The 20,646-nt window shown below is 31.9% G+C and overlaps 2 protein-coding genes across 3 annotated transcripts; one reads left to right on the forward strand and one right to left on the reverse strand.

Annotated features, from left to right (window-relative positions):
* Positions 1–379: 379 nt before the first annotated feature.
* Positions 380–1,802, reverse strand: Uqcr-q (Ubiquinol-cytochrome c reductase ubiquinone-binding protein). Its single transcript, XM_083043815.1, has 3 exons — positions 1,671–1,802; positions 1,327–1,492; positions 380–580 (listed from the first exon to the last, which is right to left on the reverse strand). Exons 2-3 carry the CDS (start codon positions 1,478–1,480, stop codon positions 486–488), a joined length of 249 nt encoding a protein of 82 aa, XP_082899941.1. The 5' UTR covers positions 1,481–1,492; positions 1,671–1,802; the 3' UTR covers positions 380–485.
* A 1,585-nt stretch (positions 1,803–3,387) lies between these two features.
* Positions 3,388–20,506, forward strand: Kdm5 (Lysine demethylase 5). Of its 2 annotated transcripts, none has more exons than XM_083043591.1 (18): positions 3,388–4,033; positions 8,054–8,270; positions 8,380–8,540; positions 8,831–9,202; positions 9,331–9,609; positions 10,331–10,823; positions 11,080–11,207; positions 11,404–11,598; positions 13,945–14,399; positions 14,481–14,742; positions 14,818–15,646; positions 15,729–15,937; positions 16,035–16,259; positions 16,529–16,610; positions 16,711–17,117; positions 17,640–17,766; positions 18,211–18,353; positions 18,691–20,506. In XM_083043591.1, the coding sequence occupies exons 1-18, from the start codon at positions 3,785–3,787 to the stop codon at positions 18,712–18,714; spliced, it is 4,857 nt and encodes a 1,618-aa protein (XP_082899717.1). In that variant the 5' UTR covers positions 3,388–3,784; the 3' UTR covers positions 18,715–20,506. The 2 variants fall into 2 exon arrangements, with proteins under 2 accessions (XP_082899717.1, XP_082899716.1); XM_083043590.1 differs by having other exon boundaries at positions 18,762–20,506.
* The last annotated feature ends 140 nt before the right edge of the window (positions 20,507–20,646 follow it).

The raw sequence follows: 20,646 nt of genomic DNA on the forward strand, positions 1-20,646 counted from the left end.
AATAAAACTAATCAGTTCGAGAAACATTGAATTTATGAGATTTATTATGTGATTGCCTTGTTTATATTTCGTATAAGACGAGAAAATCGGTATTAAATTTAAAAAAAAATAACTTTTAAGATTTATAAATAAACAGAAAAAAATAGACATATAATTAAATAAACGAACAGCTTTCCTAAAATGTATAAAGTTCAATATTAAAAAAAAAAAAAAAAAAATGATTTTAAGCCATCTTAATAGAGATTTTTTCAAAATATATAAAATGTTCTTTTTTATAATTTAAATATATTTTACATTTTGCTTAAATATTCTGCATAAAAAAAAGGAGCAATGGATTTGCATAAAGAAAATCCAAGATATTTCTTAATATATACAGTAATTCACATAAGTTTATTTTTTTATTTCAGTGTTAACGATTCATTAATATTTTACAATGTACTACTTGAGTGTATTATTTATATTACAAAATTCTACTCACTTATATTTTACGTATCATTTTCATAGTCTTTGGGGTTTTTGCGAGATAGAGCATTATTCTTCTCGTTTGCCCAACTTATAAGCAAGTAGGAAAACAGGAAATCTGTGACAAATAAATAATTCATTATTAGAGATATTAAAATGCATTAACCATAATTAAAAAATAAATGTAGTTGCATTTTTTGCCACCTATGCCAGAAACTTTCACTTGAAAGCGTACAATTATAAAATATAATTGAATTGTTGCCATTGCGATGCATAGTGCATTTATTTTAATCTTTTCAATGACTCTTATGGCGCATTCATATACATAGTGATCTACAAATGTAAAAAAACTTGAACAGCTTGTTCAGGTCATTTCGAATAAAAAATGTTATATGAATATATATAAATTTTATTTCAATTGCATGTCAAGTTTGCATTCGAGCTGAAGGAGCACATTTTAAGCATTTGTTATAATTCATATATTAGATTATTTTCCAATAATTGTTAATTTATAAATAGAATGTTTTGAATTATAATTAGATATTATCTACTATTTATTATCATATTAATAAAACTTTGATTTCTTATAGTTCTATAATTAATTGAGAGAAATAGGACTTACGTTCATATAATTCATTTTTTAGTTAAATGACCTTCCGAACAAGCCGTCGAATTTTTTTACATTAGTATAGATAATTCTATATTATTATTCAGAAGTTTAAAAATAGTACGACTTATTTGCAAACGTTTTAATTGATTTAAATATTGTTGGTCACAAGTAATCACCATAAATAAGTTAATAGCTAATCACTGGTGGCTCCCATGACATTTAACATGAATATGGTAATTATCAAATATGCTTACAAGGTGCAACACGGAATACACGACCTTGGAAGCGCCGTGCCAAGTTTGGTACACCTTCGGAGATTATTCCTTTAAAGGGTTTTTGTTCATATGGACTAAGACGGAAATAGATAATGCCATTGATTTTGGCAAGATTTCCAAACTGTTTTCCCATGTTGGCTAAGACCTAAAAAAAAAATTTGTGGTTATATATCTAATTGATAAAACATGACCATTCTCAAACAGTATTAATAACGTAAATGTTTTTTAAAATGTCGTTTAAATTCAATATGCTGAATTTAAATCAAGTTTGGATATTTTGAATATATGATAACATTATATAATTGTATCCTTTTCATACTCACTTAACACAACATACACACATACAAGAATATTGTGCAATGCTGAAAAGATTTCCAGTCAATTTTCGTATTGATTTTTTTCTCAGAAAAACGCCATCTGGTGACTATCCAATGTATCTTTTCTAGGTTTGTTCTTTATTATGACTGAACTTTCTAGGCATAGAGAGAAATGGACACTATTGGACGGAATAACCATTCATATCTAGTGGTGCCTAGGGTCACGTAGCAATTGACCAATCAGAAAATAAAATAAAAAATATAACTATTTTTTATTACGTCACAAGATAGTTCTCTGATTCAATGATGACAGTTGCGGATTGACCAATCAGCTGATAAGTTGCTTCGCTCTGCGGCCGAAATCACACGGTACGGAATAGAGCGTGCGTCATAGAACAGCCAATCAGGGGCTCGATTCTTGAATTCATTCGCAAGAGAAACGTATGCGCAAATTCGGCTCTTACAGAAAAGTTGCAAGTTGATTGGCTATCGCATGACTTTTAGCCAATCAACTTGCAACTTTTCTGTAAGAGCCGAATTTGCGTATACGTTTCTCTTGCGAATGAATTCAAGAATCGAGCCCCAGCGCTATTCCGCGTTCTGCATTACGCACGCTTTGGTGTGCTTTGTTCACATGGTACGTCAAAATGACTTGAAAGACTGACAAAAATTTGAAATGTTTTAAAAATTGAAAAAATTGATTAGAATGCATAAAGTATTGTAACGAAAATAATCTTAAATAATAATTAGATACTATTTGAAAATAATCTTGTATACAATTTGAAACACAATATGTCATAAAGTCGCGTAATCTTTCAAAATAAAAATTTATTTTCTAAATTATATCTGTATTGAATACGTCAATAAACCTTCTATGACGCACCATGTGAACAGAGCACACTGAAATCGTGCGTGATGCGGAATGCCTGTTTGTGCATGCACTGATAATACTATAATACAGAATATAAGAAATGTTATTAAATCTACAAAAATTCGCATTTTTTAAAACATTTTTTATTCACTTACACTAGATTGTGCTTCACTCATGCTGCTAACATCACTATTCATGTCTATTACGCTGGGTCCACAATAGGTGATTTAAGCCCTAAGCCTTAAGAAATTGACCAATCACAGTCAAGAATGAGGAGAATACTCGACTGTGAGTACGTTTACACGGTACCCTTAATCAGGTTTAATAACACCCGTAGTTGTAAAATTGGCCAATCACAGCCATTTCTCTGAAGAATGGAACGGCTGTGATTGGCCAGTCTTACAACTACGGATGTTATTAAACCCGATTAAGGGTGCCGTGTAAACGTACTCTGTGATTGGTCAATTTCTTAAAGCTTAGGGCTTCTACACCTATTGTAGACCCGGCCTAAAGCCTGGTTCACAATAGGGAATTTAAGCCCTAAGCCTTAAAGGTGCCTTTTCATGCTGACGCTCGACGCTCATTTTTAGCGTCAAAAGACGTCACGTGACCAAAAATAAAGATACCAATTCGTCAATTTTGGTCACGTGACGTCTTTTAACGCTAAAAATAAGCGTCGAGCGTCAGCATGAAAAGGCACCTTAAGAAATTGACCAATCACAGTCAAGAATGAGGAGAATACTCGACTGTGATTGGTCAACTTCTTAAAGCTTAGGGCTTAAATTCCCTATTGTGAACTAGACACACCTAACTCGAAGATAAACGTACCCTGTAGCAAGTAGAAGAGTAGGGGAAGCAAGCGAGAAACACACGGAGTCCGTACCAAATTACGTGCAGTTACGGTGGCTCGTGATGGGAAGGTGTGCGCGTTTTGTCAATGTTACGTCCGCGTGATTCGCATCCATCGCGCGTCGTTGATTGTCAGGCAGCCCGTTCAAGTCCAGTGCCAAGTGAACACGCTCGCGGGACACCCAGGTGGAACATGATCGGTCCAGGAACTCGCGGTCACGCGATGATACTCGGGCTGATACTCGGCGGTCCGAATTGAGAGGAGAGAGAACGTTGGTGCGTCGCGTCCAGGCGTGAAGAGGTAGTCGGTCCTTACTTAAGAGACTCCCAAGTGCGTGCATGCGTACCTACGTGCCAGTCAGCAGCCAATCAGCCAGCCAGAGCGTCATCAGAGGTAGTCATGGGCTCGAGGAGCAACGAGAGTCGTAACTCCGGAACGAATCACCATCATCATCATCAACAACAACAACAACGTTGCACCCAAGACATGGCCTGCGAACGCGCAGAGAACGACTTTGAATTTATGGTACCGCCTGAGGCACCGGTGTTCGAACCCACTAACGAGGAGTTTCACGACCCTCTCGCCTACATCGCGAAGATACGGCCGATCGCCGAGGTGTCCGGTATCTGCAAGATCAAACCGCCGCCCGTGAGTAGCCCAGGTTTACGAAATCACGGGCCTTTTTTCTCCTCCCTGCAGGCGTCAACCAGAGTTTCCTCTCATCTCGTCTTCTTTCGTTGTTTCGCCGAAATGATGGGACCTGTAGGAGGGGATCATCGACGTCGAATTGAAAATAATGATACTCCTACACGTGATTATTATTATTATTTTCTTCGAGAAAGAGAAATGACACATGACACGAGGATTACATTTCTCTTCAGTAATATGCATGCGAGCTTTTTTTTTTTATTTTTACTTTTAATATATTCTATAGGATAAGTAGAACTGTCAATGATAATAAGAATCACGTCGAAGGCAGGAGAAAGAAACAAGGACTCGTTCCTCTTCGTCAACGCACGCCATTTCATATGCGTATAAATCGTGTACTCCATACTTACCTCGCCTGTGAAATAATAAAATATACGTATCGTGCGTTTCGCGCGTTGCATCCGGGATTCGGGTCAAAAAGACCGGGAAAAAAATGAGGAAAAAGAATTCTCGCCCTCATCGAAAACGCTAGATGTGAAAAGCAGATGGAAAGAAGGAATTTTACTCTTTCTTCTTTCCTTCTCTTTTCCGTTCGACTAGTGTTTTACACGTTATATGATATGTTTAACGGATGCATCGAAGTGACTTTTCCACGACGACGATCGAAATAGTAACAATATTAATAAAAACATACCAATTATATCGATACGAATACGAATGAATTAAAATGTTTATTAACGATAACTAATGGCGAAACGAGACAACGCCATATAAAATGGCCGTGTTACAGTAGGACAAATAATGTCACGTCGAGGAAAAGTTATACAAAGTACTCTCTAAGCGGGGGAAAAAAAAGGGAAATTGGGAAACGTTAAATGTCAAAAGGTTTGCCTTCGAAAAATGTCATATATATTTTTCTGACCGCATCCTCTCCTTCGGGATGAACTGTTTCGCGTAAAAATAAAGAGTCTCGCGATTATATATTCCATATATTCCTCGGAGAGAATCTCTCCGCGCGTTGCATAATTTTTTTTCCCCACGCTGTCGTCATCTTTCACTTCGCAAACCATCGAGTAGCTCCAGTAGCAGGGAGACCTCCTTGTATTTTGGATCCCTCTCTCTCTCTCTCTCTCTCGCTATAACGAAATCTCTTGGCGATTTTTCCTCTCCACCTGAGCGGACCAAGTGTCCTTTATATACGAAAGGTGGTCCTACGATTTTTCACTCCCACGTCATTGATTTACGCCACCATTAGAAACGATTTGCGCCACCATCTTGTTTCCGCGAGGAAAGAAGAACAATTCGGGCCGGAAATCGAACCTTTCCTCTTTACGGGACAAGTATAATCGCGACACGAATATATTCGGACGAGTCCCCGAATTATAGGTATAGGCTCGCGTAATCGATACGAGATATACTGATACGTATGTATTTTCGATGTGAAAATGCCTTCGTCGTGATTTCATAACATTGCTAATAAAATATAATCGGACTATCTTGAAATGACGTTGTGACAATATTACATTTGAGTGTTTACATAATACCAGCCTTAATTAATGAGCGTATTCGTGTATTTGTCACTTTGACATAGATCTGAAATATATATATTTTTTTTATTTTTTTATATAAAAATTTTTTTTTTTAAATATATTTTAAAATGTATTATAAAATTCATATGATATATCGATCTCCAAATACTCGTTTTACAACGAATTACAATTTTTCAACGATTCCTTTATTAAAAGTGTAATAATAAGAGTGTGTATATATGTATATAATGAGCGAAATAATAGTAATCTTTAATAATCGAAATTACATAAAGATCATTTCTCGAGAAAAATAGATTGTCAGAAACACGAAGATATAGGATGCACGCGATTATATCCTTGTTATTTTCTCCCGGCTCAAAAGTGCCAAAAACAACGTCAAAGCGCCACAAACTCAAGTGATTATTGATTTTTATTTACGCCGTAGCTAAAATCAATAGTTAATAATTAATTATTGCGCTACAACCGATCATTGATCCTCCTTGTACAAAAAAATTTTAGAAATTTGCTTCAGTGATGCATTTTTTTTGCTTTTATTAATTAACAATCAAATTTATGAGTAATGCTATATGTATAATTTACGATCATTATGTGTATCGTTTTTATCTAATCATTATTGTGTGATATTGAAAGATTTAAAATTGTTTAGTTTATCTCATCAATAAGTATAATGAAATGTTTTAATTTCGTTGAAGATGTAGTTTTATTCTGATGCGATTAATGTAGTGTTATTTATTCTTTGAATACTTTGAATTTTATTACATTAATAAAAGAGATAAATAAATTTAAAAATCCACTAGTTCTGTATTTTATAAAATATTAATTTTTCGAGATTTTCGAATATTTAAAAATAAAATTTTTAATAAACTTTAAAACTGTTCTGATGAAATATCTCTTTTGTTGCACGAGAAAGAACAGAGAATGATGCATGAAACATTAATTATACAATATTTCATGAAAATGAAATTTATCTGAGGAAACAGTAAAAAAATGTGTGGAATATTTTTGATTATTATTTATTTTTATTTATTTTTTATATACTCTCTTACTGTTTCGACATATAGAGTTATTAATAATTAAAGACGAAAGACTTCTAAATTTGATTAATTATTTACTTTTGAATATTTGTATATACATACTATTGTATCTTCATTATTTCTTTTTAGAGTATAATTTGTGTTTATTTGTCGTTGTCTTAGATTAATATATAAAAAAAATTAAATAATAAATCTTGTAAGTGGAAATTTTTCTTAAAGTTTTTTCTTTTTTATGTTTGACTGCTTCGAATTTGCTAACTGATGTGCACATTGATATTTCATCAAATATATAATGGAAGAATATGATTACTTTTTTTGTAATAAAATGGCAGAAAAAAATTTTTTTTTTTTTTTAATGATAAAATAAAATAAAGCACTGCCCGAGTTAATTCGAGCTTACATGTTAAAGGATTAAAAACCATATATAAATTTCAACAAATCTTGATGTATTGATAACGCCCGAGATAACGCCAGATTTGTTTCATTTGTGAATTGTCAATTTTGTTCAATTGTGAATTGTTCATTTGTCAATTTTTCTTTGCAAAAATATTCAAACGTTCGTTAGATAGCGCGAATAGTCAGACTTTGCTATTTTTAATCATTTTAAAAACTTTTATCTGTCATTTTATCGCTTATATTATCATACAAAATTTGAACTTCTTTTTCATTTAAATTTTCTAATATTTAGAAATTTTATTTTTCGGAATAATTTAAATAAAAACACTAAATTGGAAAGTATTTGTATGTGCATTAATACAATGCATTAAAAAATATGATTTGATATTACTCAAAATTATCTTATTTAATCAGAATTTGATTTAATTTATTCAATTAAATAATATTGATTATCTGAATTTAGTTTTTTTTTACAGAAAAATGTACAATTTAGCATGAAAATTGATCGATTATCTTATTTCATCGTTTCACCAAATAATTCTTCTGGTTTATATATGATGTATTTTGTCATGGAATATATATTTAGAAACATGATTCGATTGTATATTATTATGCGAGCATGTATTATGCATTATTGATTAATAATATATATAAATATATATTCCACGAGATATAATATAATTCGGATTTTATTTCAGTAAACAAATTGTATAAAAAGGAAATATCCATTGTGTATAAGTATAAGTTATAAAATAATAACTTAGTTGCCATTTATTCAGCCTGATAAGGCAGCATATAAGTACTAGCTACATTTTTATTTACAATCTAAAACAGTAATAAGATGGGCTTAATTTTGTGACTAAAAAAAGTAATAATTGTCGATATGAAGTTTATTCGTTAATTTGTAATCAATCAATATATATATTTAGAGAATTTGATTCCTCAAAAAATAAAAATTTTTCTGAAATGAAATTAATTTCTGAAAAATTAAAACTTTTTGTAAAATAAATATATTTGTAAGATTCTATGATTTGTTGCAGAATTGGCAGCCACCATTCGCCGTGGACGTGGACAAATTTAAATTTGTTCCGAGAATACAAAGATTAAATGAATTAGAAGCTAAAACCAGGATAAAGCTTAATTTCTTAGATCAAATTGCAAAATTTTGGGAGCTCCAAGGTTCATCCTTGAAAATCCCGCTTGTTGAACGTAAGGCACTGGACTTGTATTCCTTACATAAAAGAGTCACAGATGAAGGTCAGTTTTACTTTATATGTTTTATTTATTGTACATTATATATATATATATATATATATATATATATATATAAACATTTATAATTCTAATCGTTATATGTTGCTTACAGGGGGCATAGAAACTGTAACAAAAGAAAGAAGATGGGCAAAAATTGCCAACAAAATGGGTTACCCATCTGGACGAAGTGTCGGCAGTATATTGAAAAATCACTATGAGAGAATTTTATATCCATTTGATGTCTTCAGACAAGGAAAACAATTGTCAGATATTGTAAGTTCAAGTTTGACTCGTAGAAAAATCTTACAAGAACGTCGAATCATAAAATCAATTATTTTTAATTTATTATTATAAATATATATATATATAATAAATAATATATAACTATATAATAATAAAAATTATATATATAAAATATAAATATAATATATAATAAAAATACCATACATAATTTTAAAATAAATTATATTATTAATAATAAAATTTATTTTTATAGTATTTATTATATATATTTATAATTATTTGTAAGTAATTTTACTTTAATGTGACTTTATTCTATATAGAAAATCGAACCAGACTCGGATGTTAATGAGAAAAGGGATCGAGATTATAAACCCCACGGTATAATATCTCGACAGCAAATTAAACCGCCGAACGAGAAATTCTCGCGACGATCCAAACGGTATTCCGGCCAAGAAGAGAAGCAGGATGTATCTATTAAACAAGAAGATTGTAAGGAAGAGTGCGATTCGGACAACGAATGCAAGGATAAATTTAAAAGCAGACATCATTTCACTTTCGACACGGACAAAAGCAAGGAGCTTAAGAAATTACAATTTTACGGACCAGGCCCGAAAATGGCCGGTTTTAATACCAAAGAGGGAAAGAAGTCTAATAAAACACGCGGCTTGAAACTCGTATACGATTTCGATCCTGTAAGTACGATTATAGTAATCTATTTATATTGTGCGTTTTCTAATTAAAAGTCTGTGTGTGTATGTTTAATTATTATCAAGTAACTTTTATTAATTAGGTATTAATTGTCCTTTTATCTTTCATTTAGTTGGCAAAATACATTTGTCACAATTGCGGAAAAGGTGACAATGAAGAGAACATGCTGTTGTGCGACGGTTGCGACGACAGCTATCACACTTTTTGCCTTATGCCGCCATTAACGGAAATACCAAAGGGTGATTGGCGATGTCCCAAATGTGTCGCCGAAGAAGTATCTAAGCCTATGGAGGCGTTCGGCTTCGAACAAGCGCAAAGGGAATATACGTTGCAGCAATTCGGAGAAATGGCTGATCAATTCAAAAGCGACTACTTTAATATGCCTGTTCATGTAAGTCCTCTCGTTGCTCAAGCCATTAAAATATATTTATATTTAAATATATTTTATTAATATATATTAATATATATTTATATATAAATATATATAATTAATAAATTATTATATATTATACATTATTTATTATCAAGGTAGATAATTTTTAGACGACCAACTGGCTAATGATGGTGAAATTCTTTTATTTATTCAGCTACGTTTCGACCCTAAATTGGGTCCTCCTCAGGCTACATAACATTATTTATTATATTATATATTAATTATGTATTTATTAATTATATATATTATATATTATTAAAATATATTTTAAACTGTTGAATAAACTAACACATATATGTGCGTGTATGTATGTACACAAAAAATATTTCAAAAGTTAAGATTTCGAAATGGAAAAAAGTTGATAATCTGAATTGAATTTTAATTAAAAATAATGAGAGGAGTCAATTTAAAGTAAAAACATTTGTTTTCAAGAAAAAGGATTTGAAGTATATAGTGCTATATTAATTAAGATGAAATATTCTGTATATTTATTTTATATTTATCTTCATTTTATATTTAATAAATAATAAATTTTATATTTAATAACTTGAATAACTTGTAAATAACTGTAATAATAAATTTAATAATTGTAATATAAATATATAATAAATCGTAATAACAATTAATTAATAATAAATTGTAATAATAAATTTTATATTTAATAAATTATTATTTGCAGATGGTTCCAACATCACTGGTGGAGAAGGAGTTTTGGAGAATAGTCTCGTCTATCGACGAGGACGTGACTGTGGAATACGGCGCTGATTTGCATACGATGGATCACGGATCTGGATTTCCGACCAAGACCAGCGTGAATTTATTCACCTGCGATCAGGAGTACGCCGAATCTTCGTGGAATCTAAATAATTTGCCGGTCTTGCGCGGCAGCATCTTAGGCCACATTAACGCTGACATCAGTGGCATGAAAGTTCCTTGGATGTATGTCGGTATGTGCTTTGCCACATTTTGTTGGCATAATGAAGACCATTGGAGCTATTCCATCAATTATCTACATTGGGGCGAACCAAAGACGTGGTACGGTGTGCCTGGCTCTCAAGCAGAGCGCTTCGAACACTCCATGAAGTCCGCCGCGCCGGAATTGTTTCACAGTCAACCTGATCTATTGCATCAACTTGTCACTATCATGAATCCGAACATATTGACGAACGAAGGTACATCATTACATTGTTCATTAAACTGAAAATTAAACAAGAAGATTCATATACATTTAAAAAAAACATTTTTTGAATTTCTTTTAATTTTTATATATATTTTAATATATGAATATATATGTATTTAATTTAATGTATTATTTAATATATAAAAAATTATATAATATAAATATAATATATAATATATAAAATTTTATATAATATATAAAAATATATATATCAAAATATATATCAAAATTTTCTAATTATTTAACAGGAGTGCCGGTATTTAGAACAGACCAGCATGCAGGTGAATTTGTTGTGACATTTCCAAGAGCGTATCATGCAGGTTTTAATCAGGGTTACAATTTTGCTGAAGCTGTCAATTTTGCACCTGCAGATTGGGTAAGTAATTATTGCGCCAACAAATTCCCCTTTTTAACCTTTATTGAATAAAAAACATAGTTGTGATCTTTTACAATATATTCAAGAATTCAAATTAATTATTTAAGTATAAATAATATATTATTTAGGAATATTTAAATTTGTACATTTATAAATTATACAAATTATACTAAATTATATCTTTTTCTCATCCCAGCTTAAGATTGGACGAGACTGTATCACGCATTATTCGAATTTGAGGAGATTTTGTGTATTTTCTCACGATGAGTTAGTATGCAAGATGTCACTGGATCCAGATTCGTTAGATATTGGTGTCGCAACTGCCACATATTATGATATGCTACAAATGGTGGAGGATGAGAAAAAATTACGGAAAAACTTGCTGGAATGGGTAAGTTTATATTTATAATATTTTCTGCTATAAGAGTAATATTTAAAGCATATACAAGCAATTATTATCTTAAGTTCATAAGTGAAAAACTTATGACGTTCCACATAAAACATTTTTTTTAATAAAATTAAAATTAATAGGATTTTAATCGTTTCTAAATATTTTTGTTCTTTTATATCAACCAACATAATTTAGTTCTGATTCTTTTATTCTTTAATTCCTAATACAACAAATATAATTTACTTATTTATTTATATATTTATAATTATTAACTTGTATTATTAATATTATTGTATTATTTTCCTACGTTACACTTATGTTATAAGTATTAATATATTAAATATAGAGAGTATATATGTAAATTTCTCAAGATTTAAGACCATTGCACATGAAATAGTTTTAATCGTAATGAAAGCAAACCGACTAATCATAATCAAATATTATATTGTAAAAAAATTTGATTGTGATTGGTCAATTATCTTATATATATAATTATATATAATTATATATATTTTATATTATATATATTATATATATATGTTATATAATTATATATTATATATAATTATAATCTTATGCTTACGATTAAAACTCTTTTACGTGCAATGGCCTTTATAAAAGAGAATTTATTGAAATCTATATTTCACATTCATTATATATATACTCTACATTCAATGCTAAAAATATATAGGTGATATATAACTGATCCTATTTTTTATTATAATTTTATTTGCCTTACATGACAGTAATATAATCTAATTTGATTTTTTTCACAAAAATCAATACGTTTATTCTTTACAGCCAAATTTCTTGCAGTTTTTTCCCTTTCTTTCTATCTATAAAATACAGGGTAGACTATTTTAATGTCCCATCTTAAATATCTTTTTTCCCCAACAAATTAACATCGCTGTATCCTCCTGAAAATATCAAGCAACTTTTATGCGAAAGATTTTTTCATAAAAGAGCTATAAAAAGAAAGATTCAGGATAGAACATTAAAGTGGATATATCATATCATTTCAGTCTAGCCACAGAAAGAGAACAAACTTAAACGGTGTCGCGCTAAAATGTAAATCTTTCGAACACACAAATGAGATGAATCCTACATGCGGAACACTGGTAATATATTTGCCGCGAAGAGAGTCAACATATTCAGGCCAAGCAGTACATGCATGACACAAAGCGCGCGCCAACACACACACTTATACACGCACCAGTTGTGTACATATGTGTGTGTGTGTATATATATACGGACGCGTGCGGTGTAAAATCTGTCGTTTAGACATGTTGGAGTTGGACTGGCCGATCGTCCACGTTTTATATAAACCTAATTAATGCCGTCACGTATATCTTTGACCTTTTCGGATCTTGTCGAGTCTGTTATGTCTTTATCGGTGAAATAATTCATACCAGTTGGCGATAATTTTTTACTCTTCGCTAACCGATGCCTCGTCGATCCCTCCGCGATCCTCGGATTATGTAACTTGCTTGCACATATAGGTGAGTAGGCGAGGTTATGTTTTCGAAGCTTTGTGTGCCATGTTGCTAAACACGCAGCTTGCTTCTCTCGTCGGATCTCGCCGTACGTTTTGCGTCTTCAAGTACGTGAAAAACTCGCGCCGGTGCGTCTCGGGTTGATCGCGAGAGCGAACGGATACATTTTGTCACTTGTGCGCGAAGTTCTAGAATAGTGAGACGAGAATATTTCAGTATATTTATCTTCATATTTTTCTTCATATTTATTTTCTCAGTATTTATCTTCGTATTAATTTTTCTGCCTAGGATATGAAGAGAGAGTTAGAAGTGAACTCGCAGGGAATAATATACAAACATTTTTCAAAATATTTATCTTTAGATTTATTTTCATATTTATTTTCTTAGTATTTATCTTTATATTTGAATTTGGATAATTAATATAATAAATTAATATATAATTAATTTTTCTGCCTAGGATGTGAAGAGAGAGTTAGAAGTGAACTCGCAGGGAATAATAGACAAACGTTTTTCAAAATATTTATCTTTAGATTTATTTTCATATTTATTTTCTTAGTATTTATCTTTATATTTGAATTTGGATAATTAATATATAATTAATTTTTCTGCCTAGGATGTGAAGAGAGAGTTAGAAGTGAACTCGCAGGGAATAATAGACAAACGTTTTTCAAAATATTTATCTTTAGATTTATTTTCATATTTATTTTCTTAGTATTTATCTTTATATTTGAATTTGGATGATTAATATAATAATATATATATTAATGATAATTAGGGAATAAAAATTTCAGATAAAAATTTCTCAGTATTTATCTTATTTATTTTTAAATTTGGACACCTTGTTTCTGCTTAGGGTGTGACGGAAGCGGAACGTGAGGCATTCGAGCTTCTACCGGACGACGAGAGGCAGTGCGAAGCATGCAAAACCACTTGCTTCCTGAGTGCGGTTACATGCTCGTGCCACAACTCGCAATTAGTTTGCTTAAGACACTTTGCTGAATTGTGTACCTGTCCACCGGAGAAGCATACATTGCGTTATCGGTATACGTTGGACGAATTACCGATCATGCTGCAGAAATTGAAACTGAAGGCCGAGTCATTTGACTCATGGGTGACTAAAGTGAAAGAAGCGATGGATCCCAAGAATGACAAGATTGAACTGAGCGAATTGAGGGAACTCCTTAATGAGGCTGAGAACAAAAAGTTTCCCGAGAGCGAATTACTCACAGCTTTAACCACCGCTGTACAAGATGCTGAGAAGTGTGCGAGTGTCGCACAACAGCTATTGAACAATAAACAGCGTACAAGGTAAAGTGCAACATTTATCGTAACATTTTGTATGGTGACTTGTGCACATTTGATTTACTTTTTTATGTGATTTTCGTATAGGACTAGGCAGTCGGTTGAGACAAAGTATAAACTCACTGTAGAAGAATTAACACTTTTCTATAAGGAGATAACCAACTTGTGTTGTGAACTCAAAGAATCGGATGGCGTTAAGTTTATACTCGATCAAGTATTGCAGTTTCAAAAAGATGCGGAAGAATTGGAGGCCAAGGAAGAAGATTGCGATATTGAGAAATTGAAGAAATGCATTGACTTTGGGGACTCCATCTGCATTGATCTGCCTCAACTTGTACTATTGAAACAAGTATGTAATGCTACAAGTATATAATTTTATTCTTTCAAAGAGAGATTTGATATTATATTTTTTTTTATTTTACAGAGATTAGCGCAGATAGAGTGGTTAGAGGAAGTGAAAATTCTTCAAGACGATCCGAAAGTTGCCAGTCGCGAAGAGGTGACAAAGTTAATCCAGAAAGGTATGACGATACCGCCTCATTTCAGTATCGAAGCTACGCTGTCGGAATTACACGCGTTAACGCAAGCAATTGATCAGTGGGAAGAGAAGGCCAAGATATTCCTTCACACGAAAAATAGACGAACTATCGCCGATGTGGAAAAGTTTATTCACGAGGCGGAAGAAGTTGAGGCGTATCTGCCGAGTTTGGATAATCTTCAGGACACCCTGAACAAGGTGAAGAATTGGACGAAGCTCGTCGATGAGATACAAGCGAAAGAAAACTTTCCATATTACGACACTCTCGATGATTTGATAAGGAAGGGCAGAAATATTCCGGTGCATCTGGACGCCCTTCCGATGCTGGAATCTACGATCTCGCAGGCGAAAGCATGGAAGGAGAGAACTGCGAGGACATTTCTGAGAAAAAACTCTCACTATACATTGATGGAAGCTCTATCCCCGAGAATTGGCGTCGGCGTCCAGGCGATGAAGACCAAAAAGCATAAGGGCGATGAATCCGTAGGGGCTGTCTATGTCTGTGATACGAAATTGGATGACTCCAGCGATTCAGCGAATGTGGTTGCTGCCTTTAAGCTTGCGGAGCAGCGCGAGATGGAGGCGATGAGGAGCTTGAGGGAGAGAAATTTGATGAAGATAAAAACTGATGTCGAAGATTCTAAATATTGCGTCTGCCGGCGACCAAGATTTGGCGTTATGTTTCAGTGCGAGCTTTGCAAAGATTGGTTTCACAGTAAGTATGGCGGTATATTGTTGTAAATCGTAAGAAAAAAAATAATTATTGCTATTATTATCAATTATTTTATTTTTTGCAGCAAACTGCGTGCCTTTGCCTAAGACATCGTACAAGGGTAAACCACCAGGTCCGAAGGACATAAAATTCTTGTGTCCATGTTGTCTACGTTCTCGACGACCTCGTCTAGAGACGATACTAGCTCTCTTAGTGAGTCTTCAGAAAATTCCGATTCGATTGCCGGAGGGAGAAGCATTGCAATGCTTGACTGAACGTGCAATGAATTGGCAGGTAAGTGTGTATTCATCAAATACGTACTATTAAAATTGTAATTAAGTAAATGACATCTTTGTATAATAAGCGTATTTTAATTATATATTATACGTAGGATCGAGCGAGACAGGCATTAGCCACTGAAGAGATCTCGTCCATACTGGCGAAACTTTCTGTGATGTCGCAAAAATTAGTTGAAGCAGCGGCAAGAGAGAAGACGGAGAAGATAATCAGCAGCGAGTTGAAGAAAGCAGCAAATAATCCTGAACTGCATCAAAGGGTGCAAGCCATTGCGCCTCTCAGCGGAGTGCATTCAGACGATAGCGCTCTTAGTACTGCTGTGAGTGTCAATGCGATTTGTAAATTTATTTCTTCATGTTTTTCATATTATGAACAATATTATGGTTCATGTAAACAAAATATAAAATAAACTATATAAATATATAATATATATAATATAAAATTATTAATATATAATATATATATACATTTATATTATATATAAAATATAAATATATCATTAAATATATTATACTATTATTATATATAAAATATAATATATAATATATTTATATAAATATATATTAATATATTTCTATAATATTGCAGGATGACGATGATGATATCATTGCTATGGATGACGAACCAACATGTAGTACTTTCAACAGCAATGAACATGCATATTCATACAGTATGTTTTCAGTTATGACAAAAATATGCAATATATTTGAAATATTGTTAGGAAATATTATCAGATAATAATAATTACATATTTTATGTTATTATTTCAGTCTCAAAAATCAGGCGAAAAGGACCTCAATCGGATGACAGCGAATCGTTTGGCCTATTATCGCCAAGCGTGAGATTACGTTTGGAGGAACTAATGATGGAAGGCGATTTGTTGGAAGTTGCCTTGGACGAGACGCAACATATCTGGCGTATCTTAAGTCATATGAATAATCATAACACGATGCAGAAGTATAAATCATTCGAGGAGGTTCAAGTGAATGCCAATCAAGAGATGAAGGACATAAAGAAACGGGGGAGGAAGCGAAAGGAGGAATTCGAGTTGTTGAAGAAAATTGGACGACAGAAAATCGAAGAAAAAAACGCAGTTAAACGTAACAAAAACATTCCTATCGTTAAGGAGAAGAGACAGAGCAGTTCGCCAGTTCCCATGAAACGTGGACCTCGCAAGGTATTTGTAATTTCTTGTATTCTTAATAACGATGATATCACGAATTCAATCTTTCTCAATAAATTTTTATTTTATTCATACACACACATAGTAGGAAATTATTAATTATAAAAAAATATTCGGATCGATTGATGCCTAGGATAACCTAAATCATTTAACTTTATATCTTCATATTTTAAAAACTATTTCTTGGAATAAAAAATAACATGCACTTTTATTATTTAATTTTTCATGAACTTTCATAAATTTTAATGTTGCAAGTTTATCTTAGAATTTTGAGATACCCTATATATGTATAAAACTTGATATTAGAAAAGCGTAGTAATTTTAAGTATACTTTTACAGCGATCAAAGAATATTATATATATATATATATATATATATATATATATATATATATGCATATTTATTTATTTATAATCTTATAAATATTTTAAATCTCTAAGATATTTTAGACAAAATTAATACGATTTACGGTTTTTCAAATATCAGTTCGATTTCAATTACATATATAAATTACAGATTAAGCGTAAGAGTGAGGGTGAAGAAGGTCCTAGAAAACGAGGTGGTAATCGCACGAAGAAAACCAAACAAGAAAGCTCAGATGAAGAGGATGATTGCGCGGCGGTGAACTGTTTGCGGCCTAGTGGTAAGGATGAATTTACTATAATATATATTTACAAAACGTGGTTTTAATGAAATTTTTTAGCATTACAATATGCTCCAAACATAATTATATATTAATTATATATTATTTCTTAATTCATGCCTTGCAGCCTCGGATGGCTTCCAGTTTATATATATAGTATATATATATATATATATATATTTTTGTAATTTTTATGTCTATATGATTCCTGCTATAGCATGTCTTCGTTTATACAGAAAAAAATATGGATAAGTGTTATTAATTTGTATCTTGCTAAAATTATTCTCGTAAATCATGAACATAATGAACATAAATCTTTTTTTAAATCAGGTGTCGAATATTACACGATTTTTGTATATACTTAATTATATACATATATATGCTTTAAAATTATGTTTTCTTTCAATGTTTCAAGATATTTATATTATTTCATTTGTTATTTAGGTAAAGAAGTTGATTGGGTTCAGTGCGATGGTGGCTGCGAAGGTTGGTTCCATATGCATTGCGTCGGTTTGGATCGCACAGAAATCGCCGAGGAAGATGATTATATTTGTAGCAACTGTAAAGAAATCGATCAAAATGCATCGGTAAGAGAAAAAGAGTTCGAAAAAACATGAGATGTATCTCGCTCTATTTTTTTTATCACATTTTGTACATTATCGAATTATAAATATCATTATTACGTATCTTATCCTACTTTTGTATTTTATTTTATAGATTATATTTTACACACACACACACACACTTTTTTTCTACAATGTTTTGTTTTTGAGATATTTATGGTATGCAATTAATTTTATGTCCCAGATTGTTACATTTTGTTCGACGACATTTCACTTTCACGTTTCTTCGTTACATTATTTTCTCGATTATACACTCCATTGTATAATTTTAGAGCGAGGATCTTTTTTTTCTTTTTTTTAGCATTGTAGTCGAGATCTGCGCTAGATTCGACACAATCATTAGGTCTGGATGCACTTCTTTCCCTTTCTTAGCCCCAGGGATACCAAGGCAGCACCACCGACACTGAAGCGGGCGTCTAGAAAAGCGACATCCCCCTCGTCCCAGGACATTCACTAGCCCACTTCGTGTCGTCTGTTAGTGTCTGCACCGAGATTCCGGGGTGTGTTTGCGATAATTGTGAACTCTCTCGATCTAAGAACTCGCGGTATGAAGTTAAAGTATGAATATTTACGATTGTTTCTTACCGTTATCCAAGAAACTAGCGACATTATTTGAGGTTGTACGTTTATTTGAATTACTACGATTTTACTAAACAGACGAATACTTAAAGAAAAATTAAGTATTATATAGCATAGTCGAATTTACAATACACATTATGATAAATGTTTTTCTTGTTAACAGTGGCTTTATATTGCGATTATAGGCTAATCGACCATTCTATTTGCATTTATACCGATATATGAAATTTTCATTCACACGTAAAGGTATAATGGAATAATGCTGTACAATGATAATATCAGAGAATTGTTTTTCTTTTTTTTCTTTCGCGTCCTCGAAAATTCGATTATACAGAGATAAAAGCGCCTGTTTTACTTTCATCTTCACGACTGTGAGAGTATTATTCGTCTATATATATATATATATATATATATATATGTTTCATTGGATTGTTCTGTCTCACTCTTTTTTTTCTTTCTTCTTTTCGGACTAAAAATTATCAACTTCGCGTATCTTGGACGAATACGGCGGACGAATCACGGATGAACCGTTGATATACGCCTTCTTTACACATAATTTTATATAATTTTATATTATTAATTTGTGTAAAAAAAAATATTACACGTGTATGTCGCGCCACACTGTGAATGATCGAATAAAACAGTTTCTATGCGAGATGAAATATCCGTAATCACGGATAGTTTACAGCGATGCTATAACAACACGATCTATCTAAGTGTGTATTACTACCTTAGCTATTGACATTGGAGGAAAAACATTACTCCTGAAATGTGAATATATATATATATCGCGAGTTGAAGTGATCCGGACGATGAGTGAGATACGTCGCGAAAGCGTATTCTCAATATATATTGATGAATACTTGAAATCACAATCCTTTGTGGAAAACTGTATCGCGTTATTGAAAGGGATTCGGTCGGTCTTTTGTATCGACTTTCTCAAGCGTTTCTTGTGCGCACAAAGCAACAAGCGAGAATTTTCTTTGCGCCGAGTACGTTATTATGTACAGAAAATAAAATAAGAGATATGTGTATTATAATTATATATATATATATATATGATGCTCGAAAAACTATCGGATGGTTTTAATAGCAGTTTTTTCAGCCATTTTGAAGACAATTTTTCCTTAGCGAAAATGTCAAATTGTATTTTGTGGAGTTAAAAAGTTTAAAATCACATTTTTTCATTTATTAGAAAAACATTCTTTTAGATAGAATTTAATAATGAATTTTAATTTGAGGCTTGGTTGAATAAAGATATTACATTTTAAAAAATGCAAAAAATGATTCGACATTTTCGCTAAGAAAAAATTCGACTGCAAAGTGTCCAGAGAATTTGCCATTAAAAATATATCCAGAGTTTTCTTGAGACACTATATATATTAGTATATATTAGATTGCATAGAATAAATAAGCTATAGTTTGTATAAAATAAAAAGAAAACGATTAACAAGCAGATTAATGTAGCATCTACTCCGCCTTCTCGAAATAATAATCTATAAGTATTTGCTGTCAATTTTGCACCAGAGGCTATACAATTGTATTGCGTTTTGCGTTTGCTTCTCCTTCTCGCATTTCTATCGATTTCTTTCATTATCTTATCCTGTCGCCTTCATTATTTAAAAAAAAAAAAATGCATATATAGTCTCTACACAATTTCTCACATTAATAATCCTAA

Source organism: Prenolepis imparis, unplaced genomic scaffold, assembly GCF_030444845.1.
Source record: "Prenolepis imparis isolate NDT839.2.m4 unplaced genomic scaffold, iyPreImpa1.0 SCAF_8, whole genome shotgun sequence".
NCBI classification, from domain to species: Eukaryota; Metazoa; Arthropoda; class Insecta; order Hymenoptera; family Formicidae; genus Prenolepis; species Prenolepis imparis.